Below are 16,800 nucleotides of genomic sequence, written 5' to 3'. Positions count from 1 at the left end.
ACTGCTACAAGCCTTCACACGTACTTACAAACCATTAATATTCAGGAGGTTTGCTGCAAGTTTTGCAGCCTTTTTTTCTATTTTTAAAGATTTTCTGGAACTTATTGATCATGAATTTTATTTAATTATAAAAAATATAAGGCTCAACTATTTATTGTTAAACTACTGATATTTGTAATTTTTATTTTTGATGGAGGTTGATATTACCGGATGGAGAATGGATCCAACAAAGTTGTTGTTGTTGACAGAGTCCAAGACGACTTGCACATCTCTCTGTAGTAGTTTTGATTCTACAAAGAACCTTGCTTCATCAGCATACTCAACTTTGACAGTAAGGTTTGGTCGGCCATCTGCGTCCAGTTTGAACCCATTACACTACACAAATTACTCAATGAACAATCACATACATCTCAATAACAATTATATAGTATTTTAATAAAAATAATACAAACATAATAATCCACTTCTCTTGTTTGATAAATAGATAATATTTCTTTATATGGTGTTATGCCAGCTATAATCCTCATATTCATTACTAACATTCATGTTTTTCTCGAATATTACAGTATTGTTTCCAAAACATTTTAATGGAGAAATATTGACACCAATACACTAGTTTAAAACAATTGCATTACAATGGTTTGTGCCACAAAATCCCATTTAGTCTGTCTTCTCTAGTATTATGTCTTGTCAGGAGGGCATCCTCGTTCAACTCCCCCTATTTATACTGTATGCTGATTACCCTGTTGTACTGGTGTGGTGTTATGTACTCGTAAGTGATCGGCTATGTTCAAGACCAACCCAAGGCAGTTCTGTAAACCAAATCGGACAACTGGATCAATTAAGGAAATCAATCAAACCCTAACAGAAAATCTATTAACTACAGCAGTGACAGGACAATCCAGTCACTTGACTTCACAGACAACTGGATCAACTGGGAGAATCATCAAATCCCTAACAGAAAACCTGTTAACTACAGCAGTGGCAGGCAAATCCAGTCACTCGACTTCACAGACAACTGGATCAACTGGGAGAATCATCAAATTCCTAACAGAAAACCTGTTAACTACAGCAGTGGCAGGCAAATCCAGTCACTCGACTTCACAGACAACTGGATCAACTGGGAGAATCATCAAATCCCTAACAGAAAACCTGTTAACTACAGCAGTGGCAGGGAAATCCAGTCACTCAACTTCACAGGCAACTGGATCAACTGGGGAAATTAACAACCAAACCCTAACAGAAAATCTATTAACTACAGCAATGATGGGACAATCCAGTCACTTGACTTCACAGACAACTGGGGGAATCAACCAAACCCAGGTAAAACAACTGAAAAAAAAGAAACAATGCCTGGATATTTTGGATATAATACCTAGCAGCAACAATGACCAGGCCATTGACGTATTCATGGGTGAACTAGACAATGCTCTTACAACAATCTTATGATGATAATGGACGATATAAAGACTACAAATGATGATGTAGAACCTAGAAGAAGCAGTTCTAGGATATAATGTGAGAAAACTCAAACTGCCCCTTACAAGGGTAACTCAATACCCATACCTCAATTGATCTAGTGTGCACAAACACAAAGAAGCTCAAAAACTGGTTTCTCCAGCGGCCTTACAAAAGTGGTTTTAGTACGTGGACAGGAAGACGCATGCACCATAGCTCAATAGCCAACATCTCTCTGTACCTTCATGTAATTCACCTCTGTAATGATGACAATTCTAAACTTGATGTTTATGAATAAAGAATATTTTCTAGTGCCTATTGTCAATACTGTAAATGTGTTCCAATCTCAGCAGGAAATTTCTCAGGCCTCAATAACTAGTGGTGTCAAATATCTCTGGAAGATTACCCACAGAATGAAAGTTAAAACTTATAATTCTTTTACAATTCTATGTTTGAAACTCTTTAACATTTTGTGAATGAAGAACATTCAACAAGTTTTTTTTTGATCAGTTATTATTTTGATAATTACCTGAAAACAACTCCCAGATTGTTGTTTAGGTGTTCTTCAATAAGAAAAACCTTTAAATAATTCAGAAACAAACCTTAGATTTTACTAGAGACATGTTTGGATGTCTTTTTTACATGAATCAAGCTACGTTCAAATAATAATAGTTATGTAATATGTAACATCACATCATGCAATGTTTAATCTATGGATGTTTTTAAGGCAGAGTGTTTAAACACTATTAAACATATACCTACCCTTATGCCACTAAGCATCAATGTTATGTGGTAAAAGTCAGGAAGCAAGAAGCAACGGACAGTGGATCCATCCCTTACGTGCTCAATGATGGCATTAATCGGCTTATTACCACACTTGTCCACAAAGTTTCTCATGTTCTCGATTGACCATTTAATATCTCTGACATGCTGGAACACACAAAAACATGAGCTTTTATTATGTATTACATTTTGGTAATTAATTTAGCTCAATAGGATGGTATTTCCTTTTGCAACTGAATACATGAAATTATTCCACCATGATCAGTACATAGTTACAATAAGGAAACAACAAGAAATTGACTGACCACGAGTAGTGTGGTCAGTATAGGACACAGTATGTAACAGATTTCTTATCAGAGTCTAGATTAGAACAGCATGTTATCAGCTGGGCTGTTCTCCAATATAAAAAGATATGACACTTGCCAATATAACAAGAAGCAATTCAATTATTTAATTAAATTTGAAAAGAAGTTAATGAAATTCTGTAATTGTTCAATACTGGACACGCCTTTTGAACTCTGTTTAATCACCTGAAGGATAAAGGATGCAAGAACTACCATGCAAGCTCAAAACCATGAGGAATACCAAACTAGTAGTTTTCCATTCTGAAATTATTTCAAAATTGACTGACACTGGCCCTCAGCAGGAAGTGTGAAATACCTCAAAAATTGTATTGTTTTACCAATATTTAGACTAAGCGAGAACTGGGATCTAAGGACACGATAATGTAATCTTTTTGATTTTGCATTAGTTAATTTTTATTTCAGATGACCACCTTTTCTTGGCATTTATTTAATGGATTAAAAATATAACAACTGTACCTGAGCATATACCTGTACATGAAAGTACAGTAGAGTCCCATTAATCCGACCTAATTGGGACCGAGTCCTATTCGGATTATGTGATTGTTCGGATTAGCCAGAATTACAGAAAAATACGGTTTTAAACTAGAGAATGGGTCTATTTTGTTATAGAATTATCAACATTTTTATTAAAACATGTTCTCTGACTGTTGCATTGTATTTCTTGACAAATAAACGTGTTTGCGAATACTAAGCACATTTACCGTATTTATTGTGAGAGTTCTATTGTTAAGCAATGTGAGCCATCCAATAAACTCTCTTCAATGTGACAGAAGACAATAACTGAACTTATGTCTTTTAACAATTAATATTGTACTCAATAATAATATCAGTACTGTACGTCCAATTTTCGTTTGATTTCACTTCTTAATACAGTAATTTAACTCATACTTAACCTATAAGTTTCAATTTGGTACTGTATTTAACTTCATTATTTATGTACTGTACCGTACACAATTTGTCTTAATAAAATACTGTATGTCTATTTAATTAAAGTTTTCTTTGTTTATGTACGAAATGATGCACCCATTTTCATTTTTTAAGTAATTAGTTCCTATAACTGTTTATTATCGTTATAAATAATTCCTCCTGGACCTGTTCGGATTAACCGACGTTCGGATTACACGTGTTCGGATTAGCGGGACTCCACTGTAATTAAATTGTGTCAGTTGTATTTTGTTCAAACAATTTCTCCATGGTACTCAAAGTGTGAAATGATTCCTTTAACTCTTACATTTTTCTACATAAGTAGAAGAAACCTTTTAGTAATAATCTTTTTTGTTGTTGATGACTAGTTTTTGAAACAGGCAAATTTATAAACTACAAGGTCTGATATTTCAAAATCAACATTTTTAAAGGCAATTTTGTACCTTTCATTAGTGCCACATTCTTGATGGAGGTTCAAGAGTTGTAAGCAAATCTTGGCTCATATTAACAAATAAACCAATTAAGATGAAGAATTTATAATTTATACTGTACAAAACCACCACTCATGATAGGCTTTGTTTGCTTGGGATATAAACCTACCAATGAACGGTCATCCGAACTCCAAATCCCTTTGCCAGCAGCTTTGGCTTGAGCTTCCAGTTCCTGCAGCTTTGCTACCTCAGGCCCTCCTCCTCTTACAGAGGCCAGACCTTCCGCAACTATCGCTTCGTTGATGTTTTCACCGGTGGCTCCATCTAAAACATAGATGCAGGTTGTGGTACATTTATAAGTCAGAAATTATTCAAAGAAATGTTTTCATTACTCAGTTAACTTATATAACGAAGTTAACTCTGTTAACTAACAAATAATACTTTGGTTTTGTAAAATAATACTTTGCTTGAAGGTACTTACGTTTATTTTATTTTAAAGAAAGTAGTAATGAATAAAGTGAAAGTAACAAATAATTTTTAATCATCATGAAATGTCTCATAGTACAAACAGCAACAGTGATAACAAAATTGAACATAATCTAAAAGAATAACTTAAGGGTTATTAAAAATAGTGTAAATATTGTTAATATATTTATATTTTACACACTTTTTTCAAGAAAACTTTGAATTCCACAAGAATAATTAACGATAGTAAGAATTCACTCAGAAAGCTTATAACAGATAACTTTGTATCTTGACATGTACTTGTAACTATAACGCTAACACTTTTCTCAATGAATATATGAGTAAAGAACATTGTCTATTATATAATATCATATTTTATAACAGATAACTTTGTATCTTGACATGTACTTGTAACTATAACGCTAACACTTTTCTCAATGAATATATGAGTAAAGAACATTGTCTATTATATAATATCATATTTTATAACAGATAACTTTGTATCTTGACATAAAATTGTGGTTCACACGAACATAAGGTAAAACTTATCCATGGGTGTGGATAGGTAATGAAACAATGTGTAATATAAGCTTTTACTTAATCTAGAAACTAATATTGCATTGGATATTCATGCATTTTCCCAACTCTTCTCCTTTTCTTTAGCAGAACAAGTAGCAGAAACACATCGTTCAACATAATTTTAGTGAGAAAAATGTCATATGCGATCAGTAATGGAGCAAAATTTTGCTGCAGCATCTAGTGGTGTCACTAGTTATCTTAGGCTAATAGCTGCATTAAGAAAACATATCTCCACTAGTTCTTACCTTTGCCAAGGTATACAATGCCATAATCACGGTTTCCAGCTGCTGCAGGTTTGTTTTCAGCAGCATAACAGACAACAAATTCGCCAATGAGCTTTTTACGCAAGAATTCTCTTGCTTCCCAAGCCCATGGTTCATCTTTAGTTTCTTCAGAACTGAAAATGAATGAAACAAATTATAATGCTAGTAGTTGAAACAGTTGTGTTACTTTTTCTGACATAACAACATTGTTTCATATTTTTAGTATGAATGCAGAAGCAAAATTATTTTAGGAATACTTAATCAGTAAAATTCATGTTATTCCTCATCAGATTTTACTAAATTTAATTACTTGTTAGGTGCTCTAAACTTTAACGATGGAATGAACATGAATAATAACACACACAGACACATGCCTGAATGATATCACTGAAATAAAATAAAAATAGTGGTAACTGGCAAAAGTGAAAATTCCATGTTAAGTTGATACATAAATGTAACTAACACTTGATACAGGTTACACTCCCTAGCTCACCAGAAAGAAGAGGTTTAAGTTTCAAAAAACCACATGATCATTTTTATTCTTATCTACTGAAAACTGCTGACTTAAATCAACACATACTTCATTGCATTTAAATTGCAATTTAATTGATCTTCATAAGATGAAATGTTTTAATAGGACAAAAAGACTGAGTTGAAACATTTCTATAGGATTCAAAATAGTTTTCTTCAATCCATTGAATAAAGAACATAATTAATTTTTTAATGTTGGAATACAAACGAGTTGTGATAATAGTAGTCCTACAACGTGAATTGTATTAAAAATAAAGTTATAACAGTATTCACTAAATTTGCCTACTTAAAACTGGTTAACAAAAAAAAATAGAAAGCTTTCAATACCAATACGTCAAACCGTTTTATTTTTTGGTTAAAACAGTTTCAAATAGGCTATTGGTGATTTTAAAATTTAGTGATTACAGTATACAAAACGAATATAAATCCTATTTTAAACAAGGAATAACTTTTTTATTTATAACAGTTTATTACTGAATTAATAACATACAATCAATACCGTACTGTCATATGTCTGTTTTTTAATGAAAATATAACATTTTCCATATTATGTAGCCCTGAACTGCGGATTGACTAATAACAATAACAACGTACCTTCGTCCAGGTAGTTCAAACTGTAGTCATACACTAGTATAGTTTCGAGTTTTAAAACTCTTCTTCTGGCGTTAGTGTCAATAAATATTGAAAGTGAGTACTACCCATCTGGAGACGTAATAGTTTAACATTTACGAAAACAACACAAAACACAATGAATAAATAAATAATACGAGAAATACAACATCTGATAGGCCATATTCATGTGTGATAGGTTTATTCCTATTTTACATTTGAAAACACTCATCTTGTCTAGCTAATGGTCTTTAGTGTCACTATGTAATAGGAACCGGTTTCTATGGGTCGTCTTACTCTTACTTAACAAATACCAGTACAGTACTAATATACACAACATCTGATAGGCCTTGTTCGTGTGTGATCGGTTTATTCCTATTTTACATTTGAAAACACTCATCTTGTCTAGCTAATGGTCTTTAGTGTCACTATGTAATAGGAACCAGTTTATATGGGTTATCTTACTCTTACTTAACAAATACCAATACAGTACTAATATACACAACATCTGATAGGCAATATTCTTGTGTGATAGGTTTATTCCTATTTTACATTTGAAAACACTCATCTTGCCTAGCTAATGGTCTTTAGTGTCACTATGTAATAGGAACCGCTTTATATGGGTTATCTTACTCTTACTTAACAAATACCAGTACAGTACTAATATACACAACATCTGATAGGCCTTATTCGTGTGTGATCGGTTTATTCCTATTTTACATTTGAAAACATTCATCTCGTCTAGCTAATGGTCTTTACTATCACCAAGTAATAGGAACCGGTTTATACGGGTTATCTTACTCTTACTTAACAAATACCAGTACTGTACTAATATACACAACATCTGATAGGCCTTATTCGTGTGTGATCGGTTTATTCCTGTTTTACATTTGAAAACACTCATCTCGTCTAGCTACTGGTCTTTAGTGCCACTATGTAATAGGAACTGGTTTATATGGGTTAACTTAATCTTACTTAACAAATACCAATACAATACTAATATCCCAACTTATTCTCATAAAAACTAAAATCATTAGTTTATTTTTTATGGATGAAAAATGTTTGTTCTCACCCTGAAGTGGCTCTCTTCGCAAGTTTGGGTGCCTTGACACTTGAGAGGGTTATTGTTTTCTCAGGAGGAGGTCCGCCCTTCGGTATTCCTCGAATAACTATTGATTCCCCAGAGATGACCTGAAATAATATGCACGAGTTATAATTTTGATAGAATCCTGATTAATCAGCTAGCTTTCTATCAGAATCTATCAGTTATATTTAACACAATTAGATTATATGTCACAGGTTTCTGGGTGTTGTAGTTGATGTGTTATAACAAAAACAGGTAGGATAACTTTATAACAACTAGCATGTCGCATTTATTCATACATTAAGAGTGACCATACTGAACCGTACAATGAAAAACCCTCGTTATAAATCCTTTTTTTACAACAAACAGGTAGAACCACTAGATTAACTAGCATGTAGAATTTATTCCCTGTGGTCTACATTAGGAGTCTACTTTGCAAAATTGTTCAGGAAAGCAAAAAGTGGTTCAGCATGAAAGAAATGTAATTTTTACTTCACTGTAACATTAATTTTACATAAATTTGTTGTGGTTTTTTTTAGTTATCATGTAAGATTATGTGCAGAGTATGATAAGCGGATCCAGTTTTTATATCGCTTGTTACAGTCATCGATACTTTATATATTGAATAACAGGAGTATCAATTGATATCAATATATTATCTAAAATACTAAATTAAAGCCATATATTTCAAATAAATGGGTAATAGAAACCTTAACCATTGATCAAACAATAAAATTAAGACAGGTGATAGGAAAAATGACATTTAAATAATAAAGAAAACTTAAGAACAAACAAAATATCTTGAAACCAAGAAAGACAAAACATCAAAACATGACATTTTGTAAAGTTTACTAAAATCACTTGTGGAACAAATTGTGTTGAGAATATGAAAATGTGTATAGAGTTAGTACAGAAGATTTAATTATTGTTTAAATTAATTACTATTGGTTGAATATATAGATGGGTAAAATATTTAAATATAGTTTGATAGTTTGATAATTCAGGTATATTAAAAAATCGGGCCCGCTTATTGTACTTTAGCCAATATTATTAAAATTGGACATCATGCTTATGTAACTAAGTAGTTGGTTATATTAAGACAAACTTATAGACCATTTAATGCAAAGGGTTTATTAAAAGTTTCAAATTCTCTATCAGTTTAACCAAATTAATTTTTAAAGTCATTTAAATTTTACTAAAACTGTTTGAGAACAATTGTAATCTTATATTAATAACACACAAATTCTAGCTTTTCAACTTTCTCCAATGGTGTTTCTTTGACATTATTATTAAAATTAATTATTTAGGCTATTATTGAGTCATATTTTAAGGATAAATAATTTGTAATAATAACTTATGTAAAACAATCTAAATTAAATTTGTATTACTCTATGGGCTTACTATGAATTATATTCAAATTATAGGACTAATATTCTATTATTAAAGTAAGAATGACTAAGATACCTATGTAAGTGACCTCTGATATTTTAAATGCACAGACTGAGCTAGATAATTCAGATTAATTAATAGGGATTAGTCCCTTTCTGGACCCGTCCCGGACTATTAAATATGAATTTTTTAAATAAGCCCACAAAAAAGCTGTAGTCCTATACACAAATAACTTGCTAATAGCATTCAGTTGAAACTTACTCTAGGTTATGAAGTAAACCATTATTAGAAAGTTTTATTTACAGAGAAATATTTCTTAATAAAGTATTTTTTATATTGCTTCATGGAAACAAAGTATAATCCAATTTAAGCAGTTTGTTAATGATCTCTATTGAAGGTACTTATAGAAAGTATTCCTTTTCAATGAGGTTTAAACATTGATATTTACAAAACAAAGAAGACTACACAATTAATAATGTTGGTAGGGACTAATTAATTATTTTTTAAGATAAACTATTGTTAAAAATAACTTGTTTTAAGAAATACAAAAATCACCATACTATTTAATGTTGTATTTTATATTGAGAGAAGACTTTTTGCTTTTTGCACATTTGTTACAATAAATTTAAAATTTTATTTTTTAACTAAAACCTCTTCACACAATTTTTTTAATTATTGAGGTTCTAAACATTTTAACAGTATATCCATTACTGCAAATATTGGTTCTGGTGGTGAAAGTAACAATTAGCCTCCAATAATTATTGCTAGATTCAATACGTCCAATAATTTACTTTTTCGTTAAGTATTATTAGACTCTCAAAAAACACCAATGCTATTAATAAGTGCTACAGAAAAAAAATATGTTTGCTAAAAGATCTGAAGAGCTTATAGGATTTTTGCTAAGAAAATTTTAATCTCAGCTTAAACTCTGATATGCAGTAAATAGAATATTGCATATATGTAACCTTTCAGTAATTAAATATGGGTTTTCCATCCCGTAGCATGTAAAGAATATGTGTATATGGAGGGACTTCAAATAAAATTCTTATTTGATGTAAATAAATCTTAGAATAATGTTTTCAATGAAACAGGATAACCTGTTATACTGTCTTTTTCTGGACTTCAGACAACGTGTGTATAATTTGTATATTCTGGAATATATATGTTAATAGCCATCACAATCAGATTGATATTAATTGGGAAAATCACCCGGATACAATTTAAGAAATAAATGCAGTACATTATAGAGTAATAATACAAGTATTACAAAAATATCACATGCAGAAATCAGATTTTATAATTTTATTCCTTAAAAAATTAAAAATATAATCCAATAATAAAAAAATATAGAGTTCTGTCGAAATAATGTCTAGTGGAGCTTTCACTCACTAAAATACTGCATTTTAAAATGTATATGTTTACACATGTGTATATGTTTGTTTTTAAATGTATGTACGGTACTTTGGGATTATACCGACCACACCCAGACATGAATCGTTATTTCACATTTCGTTTCTACTGATTACTAGATTAGCGTAGAACAATATTTCGTCAATATAAAACAGGAATTGTCTTATCGCAAACACCTCCCCATCCTCAGACAGAGGTCAAAGTCGAGCGTCTAGTAGATAACGTGATTGCAGAGTCTCGCCGCCCGTTCAGCTGGTGCATCGCTTTGTTGTACTTCCGTGTTTTACCTCTACATTTCTCCAAACACAAAAATTCAACAAAAACAAACATTTACCAAACTAAACTTTTTATTAAAAAAACACTCAAAACTTGTTTTTATTCTTGATCACATTCCGCCACCCAAAATGCGAGTGCCTCCGGCCATCAGCGCGGGCTTCGACAGCACCTTCGGTGCTGCCCCGCGCTGATGTCGACGAAAGAAAAACATCCCTCGAGATAGTACCTATCAGTAAAATATCAAATTCTAGAGGGGCTAATCAGAAATATAAATTGAATTGTAATGGAAAGGCAATGATGTACCGTGCAAATCACGTGATGCCGCGCGGCCTGCCGTAATCAGGATTCTCGAGAAAGATAAGATAACAGCGACAACAATACCGATCACAATACCTGGAAATGCTTGTAAGTTTGTAATTTTGTAATTGAAGAGTTGTTTTTTCGTTCTATCATGTTTGTTTCTATAAATTTCTATTTTTGTGTTCTTCATACTGGTGTGGTCGGTATAATCCCAAAGTACCGTATGTACTCGTATGTATGTGTTCATTGATTTGTAACTAAACAGAAGCACAGTTGTACATGAGATGAATGAAGAGGTTTTTACTTAAACTTACAGACTTGCTGTATTATTTTATGAACATTAAATATAACTTAATCTGGAAAAATACACTATCAGTATTGTTCAGAACACTTGTTTCTTTATCAAAACCTCAATACCCATAAAGAAAACATATGGAATCTAAGCTATATGAATCAGTCAGGTGCCAAGACAGCAGGGTTGAAATTGTATGACCTTACCCTTCTATCCTCACTTCCCTAAACAGTACACAATTCATGTAGAACTCTTTATTGGATGACTCAATGATCTTAAAATAGGCCTACTTTCCTTGGAACTTTAAAATCATGTAAAAGAGGATGGTTAAACAACCTGAAAGAAGACTAACATACTAAGAAGACTGGTAATGTACCAAAATATGTATGAGATGAAATGAGCTCTTCAGCTCCTAATATTAGGTAATTGAAAAAAAAAAAACAAAAAACAATTAGAGTAAATTTGTTTATTTTTCAATTAATATTAGGAGTTGGAGAGCTCATTTTATTAAATCACTAATTTAGAAAAATGTGAAACTAAATAAAAAAGGACATTCATAAAAAATTAAATAAAAATATAATATACTCTTAGGCAGATTTTAAAAATGGACCACTTCACTTCCAAACAAGAGTTTATTTACTTCCTCTAAAAAAAACCCTTAAAAAATGTTAACTAACTTTTAGACTTTGTTATAGGCTAGAAGTTGATGATTAAGGTTTTAGACTGAAACATGTTATATTTTAAACTAGAAAAAAATACTGCAAAGGCTGCAGTTATAATAAACTTATTTTATAAGGTACTACTTACTTAGTGGGTAAGTGACCTTGGCAAGAACAGTGGTGATGAACATGCACTTTTTGTGTCAAAATGTATTTTTGAACATAAAAAATTTTTTCTAATGGCTACAAGATAGCGATCTTGCTTCTTTAAATATAAAGTGTCCAGTTGATAGGACTGAGATGAAAAACAGAATTGCAAGAAAAGTTAAAACAAACACGAAATTGCAAAAAACACTCTTGAGAACTCTAAATTTGATTTACTAACACTGGTAAATAAATACAAATTTTTCCAATCTTTATTTTATTATTGCAAATAATGGAAAATTTGTATTTATTTACCAGTGTTAGTAAATTAAACTTTTTTCCAATGCTCCAAGATGGTCAAAGATGGTTTTGCAGGTCCTGTAGGGGTAGTGGTTGGTGATGCCTATGGGGTGTGTGTGGTCAGGTGGTGTGAGTGGTTAAATGAGTGAGTTTCCTATATTAGTATAATAACTGTTATAGTGAATCATTTATTGAAGTATGAAAAAACTGAATGGATTTATATTTGAATTTATTTTTTGTTTTATATTAATATTGTTTTACATGTATAGTAGGTATAAATTTTCCATTTTTTTAGCATCATTAGTTTGTATGAGAGTAAATGAATATATTAAAATTGTAATGTACTGTATTTCTTTTATATTGATGTAATAAATAGTGTATAGAGTTTAGTTTTACTTTTTCCCATTTATTTATGTTCTTTAGTTTAATAATAATTGTTATTAATATTTTGTATACAAACAAGGATATATTATAATATCTCGAGGTTGAGTGGAAGAGAGGGCTAAAATAGCCCTAACTCCGCTTCAAAATAAAGTAATTTTTTATTTCATTTAATTGTAGTTTGATTATTTAAATTATAGCCTAGTGTGGATGATCAATGTCATGCTAGTTATATGAGAGACACTTTTAAGAGGAAATTGACAGCTCTGGGGACGAAATTAACATAATCACCTGATGGTAAATAGGGGATAGTATTTTGGACAGATTAATCATCAGTTAAATTATTGAATCCTCTAGTTTTACTGTAGACCTACAAAAGTATCTGAAACACTACTTTCTAGACCTAAACATCTGGTGAACATTTACATTTCTTACAAAGTTTAAATCAGCAATTCCACAGAAATGGACATAAGTGTAAAACTAAAATAATTTTTCATGTTTAAATTAGGTTAAGCCTAACAATAAATAAAAATAGTATATTAACAAAACCCTAAACTTTTTTTAAATTAAAAATTTAAGTTATATGGTTGTATTAGAGTACATGAATAAAACATGTATTAGATAACTATTTGATGTTTATTACACCAAATAAGTAACAATTTGTCACTTCCTGTCCATCACATGTCACTTATTTATTTTTTTTCCATTTTTCATTTGTTATACAGTTGTAAAATTAAATTTAATGCACATGATCCTGTCCACCACACAAATTACCCGTTATGTTCCACTCTGTGCCCTGATTCCGTCCCAGTTCCCAAATTTAACTAAAAGGTATATAACGTACATATATAATCGGCCTATTTTATTAAAATTTTTCAAGATCCTAAAATCAATGTGCAAGTAAAAATATTAGGCTACTACGAGAAATTGTTTGAAGTGGTTTAAAATCACTTTGGGTAAATTAGTTATTCTACATTAAATAGTCTATTATTTCGTCTACAAAACAGAGTGATCATTTTAAACATTCGTCACAGCACCAGACCTAGGGTTAAATATAATACACTAGGTCTGGCCAGACAATAACCTACATCATAAATTCTTGACTAATGTAATACATAGCATCCACAAAGTAGTACAAAAAGGCAGCATAAAAAAGTTACTAGTGTTTTTATAGTAGAAATTCACAAGTGGGTCAGATTGAATATATTTTGGGCTAGGTTATCAGAACTATCATAAGAACATAACCAAAAAGAAAATTTGTAATTTAATGAAAACGGCTCAAAAATAAATAAAACTCAGATTATTTTGACATAAAAATAAATAATTAAATTAGTGCTTTTACAATGAGTATCCGAATAAGAATCATAATAGATCTACTACCCCATGAGGTAAAACGTGCCAGCATGGCTGTCACAAGTCTCGACCCAAAATAAAAAGAATGCAAGAACTGCAATGGAGGATATTATTTAAAATAATTGAATGGTTTGATTATAAGTTTTAAACAAAATTACCTGCTTCACAAATCCTCTTGCCAGCAAAGTTGGTGGAGCGCTCATCCTGACAAATTCATAAAGGCACGTACGTAACTCGAAACAGAAAAAGATCTTAGTTCAGTCACGTGACGTCACTTCGCCTTAGGAAAGTAGTCAAATTGATTATTAATTTGATTAAAATCACTTAAAGTATCATTTTTAAATACAAAAATCTAAAAAAATGATAATTTAACACATTAAAATAGTCCTAATACTCATGAGCCCTTTACTACTACTCGAGTGAATAATGTTGATGATGATGTGGCCAATGTGAAAGTGACAATTTTCAATTTTGAAGTGGTCAGAGTGGTCTGCTTTATAGATGTGGAACTATAACTTCCGATCAGAAGGTCGAAAAACGTTGCATATAAGTTTGTGCCCTTGTATATATGATTTCAGGGGAATATGGTCTATTTATACAAATATATTATAAAAAATAAATTTATACAAAATGCATGCCTTTAAACACACACACACACACACATACATATAATGTGTAGTGCCGTTCAAACGTTTACATCTGACATAAAATCTCCTGCCGGGAAATCCAACTCCTAAACGCAAAAACGAACCTACTAGTAGAGTTAATTATCCATTTTACATTATAAAAACTGCCAAGAAACGTCGCTTGTAAGGAATCTGCCAAAATTCAAAGAATAAATGGATAAAATAAATCTTAATAGAGGTTAAAGACAATTGAAAACAGTGTTAAAGCATAAACAATGTACGTTTTCAGGAATTTATGGCCAACCTTTCCCCTACTTACATGACTGACTATTCGTGGAAAGTGACCAAAAAGATGAAACAGCCTCAACTCCAATCCCTGTCTGATGGTACTTAGGCGAAAATGAGAGAGAACGATCAGTGTCGTTTACGACAATAATTGTTTACATTTTAAAACCTAACCTAGTAGACAACAACTCTGATGCAAGTCCTGCCAAAAAAAGAATTCCTAAAATGTCCAAACCAGCTTTCGATAGTAATAAGCTTTCACACCTTCGGAAGTGAAGGAAACAATAAGAGAGCTGAATAATCTCCCGGTGTGACCTCATTACTGGTTACAAAAGCTCCATAGAAAAGGAATTATTTTTCTAATTATATCGTTTAATACCATTCTAGGATTTCAGTACATTCCAGCTCAGTGGAATTTAGCCTAAATCGTTATGCCGAAAATTGGCAAACTACCCCATCAAGTTTCTTTATAAAGACCAAGAAGCCTCCCATTAATTCCTGGGTTTTCTAAAAATTCCAATTTTCAGCCATTGATTATTGAGCTAAATGTGATTTAGAAACACCAATTTGGATTCAGAAGTTAACAGTTTAGTTGAAAGAAAAATACATATATTGGTAAATTTTAAAAAAATCTCAAAAAAGTTAAATTCTGTTATACAGCGTTTCTTGATGTAAGCAAGACATTTACGAAGTCTGGCATAACGGCCTTTTGTTCAAGTTATAATAATTACTTCTACCTCATACCCTCTACGATGCATTTCTTCAATCTTATATTCTGAAAGATAGTTCAGAATTAATTTTTAAAACTTATTCAGGTCTGAAAAATATTTGATCTAAAAAAATACATAGAGGAGTGTATTGGGCCGTTTTTGTACACAATATTCACATCAGATATACCCACGAATCAAGCGACGTTAACCTTTACTTATGACACAGCAGGTTTTGGTTTCTCATCAAAACACATTTGTTGCTTCATAGATCTTGCAAGATTAATTGAATACAATATATGAATGGCTAAAACTTTCTAAAATATACGTAAATGAATATAAATCTGTTCATGTTACATTTACTCGACAAGTAAAAAAAAACATTTTAAATTAAAACAAAATCTTTATTTTTGATTCAACATTTCTTAGATCGCATAATTTAATGAAAGACGGGGGAAAATAATACGTTTGTGAATTATATATGAAATTGCGAATAATTTCATGATGAATATTGTTTGACAACACATACATGGTATATGAATTTTAATTATTCACTTCAATGTAACCATTTAATCAAGGCATTGAGGCGGTAAAATGCATAGCCAGTGAGGGTTGGATGGGGCTGGATAATAATGTTGTAATGGTGATCGGTTACGGGCCCGCGACCAGTGTATTCATAGGTTCGAATTCAAGATTAGTTGGCTCTGCAACCATTACTTGTTTACGTCTAAATATAAACTTTTAAGGAAAGCGCACATGACCTGTTTATTATCATGAGCCACTATATGTAACGATTCAATATTTTCGTCATCTCTCGGAGGAATATCCATAAAATATATGAGTTAGAACTCTTACACAGCTACAAATTTCCCATCGTTTCAACAAAAACGTTAAGCACTTTCCCCAGTCTAAAAGTATCAGCTCTCCTTCATGTCTTAATGTTCTACGGATATCCAATAAAGTAAGATTATTTACTTTTTATTAAGCGTCACGGATTCCAGAAATTTAATAGTAGCTATAGAATATTTTTCAAAATATTTAAAAAAATGTTACATTCTGAGTTACTCATGTAATAATGCTTATCTTAAATAGATCAACAATAGTTTTGTTCTGTCTTTTATGAACAAAGATTGTCACAATTGGGCTCGACCTCGAATTAATTACCAACAATCAAAAAGATTTCTTG

At 31.3% G+C, this 16,800-nt stretch overlaps 1 protein-coding gene across 1 annotated transcript in view; it reads right to left on the bottom strand.

Annotated features, from left to right (window-relative positions):
* The window catches only part of LOC124357558 (staphylococcal nuclease domain-containing protein 1), a 30,515-nt gene extending 16,051 nt beyond the window's left edge, over window positions 1-14,464 (bottom strand). The window contains exons 1-6 of the mRNA XM_046809475.1: window positions 14,155-14,464; window positions 7,481-7,599; window positions 5,251-5,402; window positions 4,131-4,285; window positions 2,221-2,388; window positions 208-375 (exon numbers count right to left, since the gene is read on the bottom strand). Coding sequence (XP_046665431.1) covers window positions 208-375; window positions 2,221-2,388; window positions 4,131-4,285; window positions 5,251-5,402; window positions 7,481-7,599; window positions 14,155-14,199 — 807 coding nt within the window. The 5' untranslated portion in view covers window positions 14,200-14,464. The remainder of the gene's footprint in view (window positions 1-207; window positions 376-2,220; window positions 2,389-4,130; window positions 4,286-5,250; window positions 5,403-7,480; window positions 7,600-14,154) is intronic.
* Between the last annotated feature and the right edge of the window lie 2,336 nt (window positions 14,465-16,800).

Source organism: Homalodisca vitripennis, chromosome 1 (genome assembly GCF_021130785.1).
Source record: "Homalodisca vitripennis isolate AUS2020 chromosome 1, UT_GWSS_2.1, whole genome shotgun sequence".
NCBI lineage: Eukaryota > Metazoa > Arthropoda > Insecta > Hemiptera > Cicadellidae > Homalodisca > Homalodisca vitripennis.
Note: the sequence above shows the minus strand (reverse complement) of the source record. Positions and strands in the feature narration are given on the sequence as shown.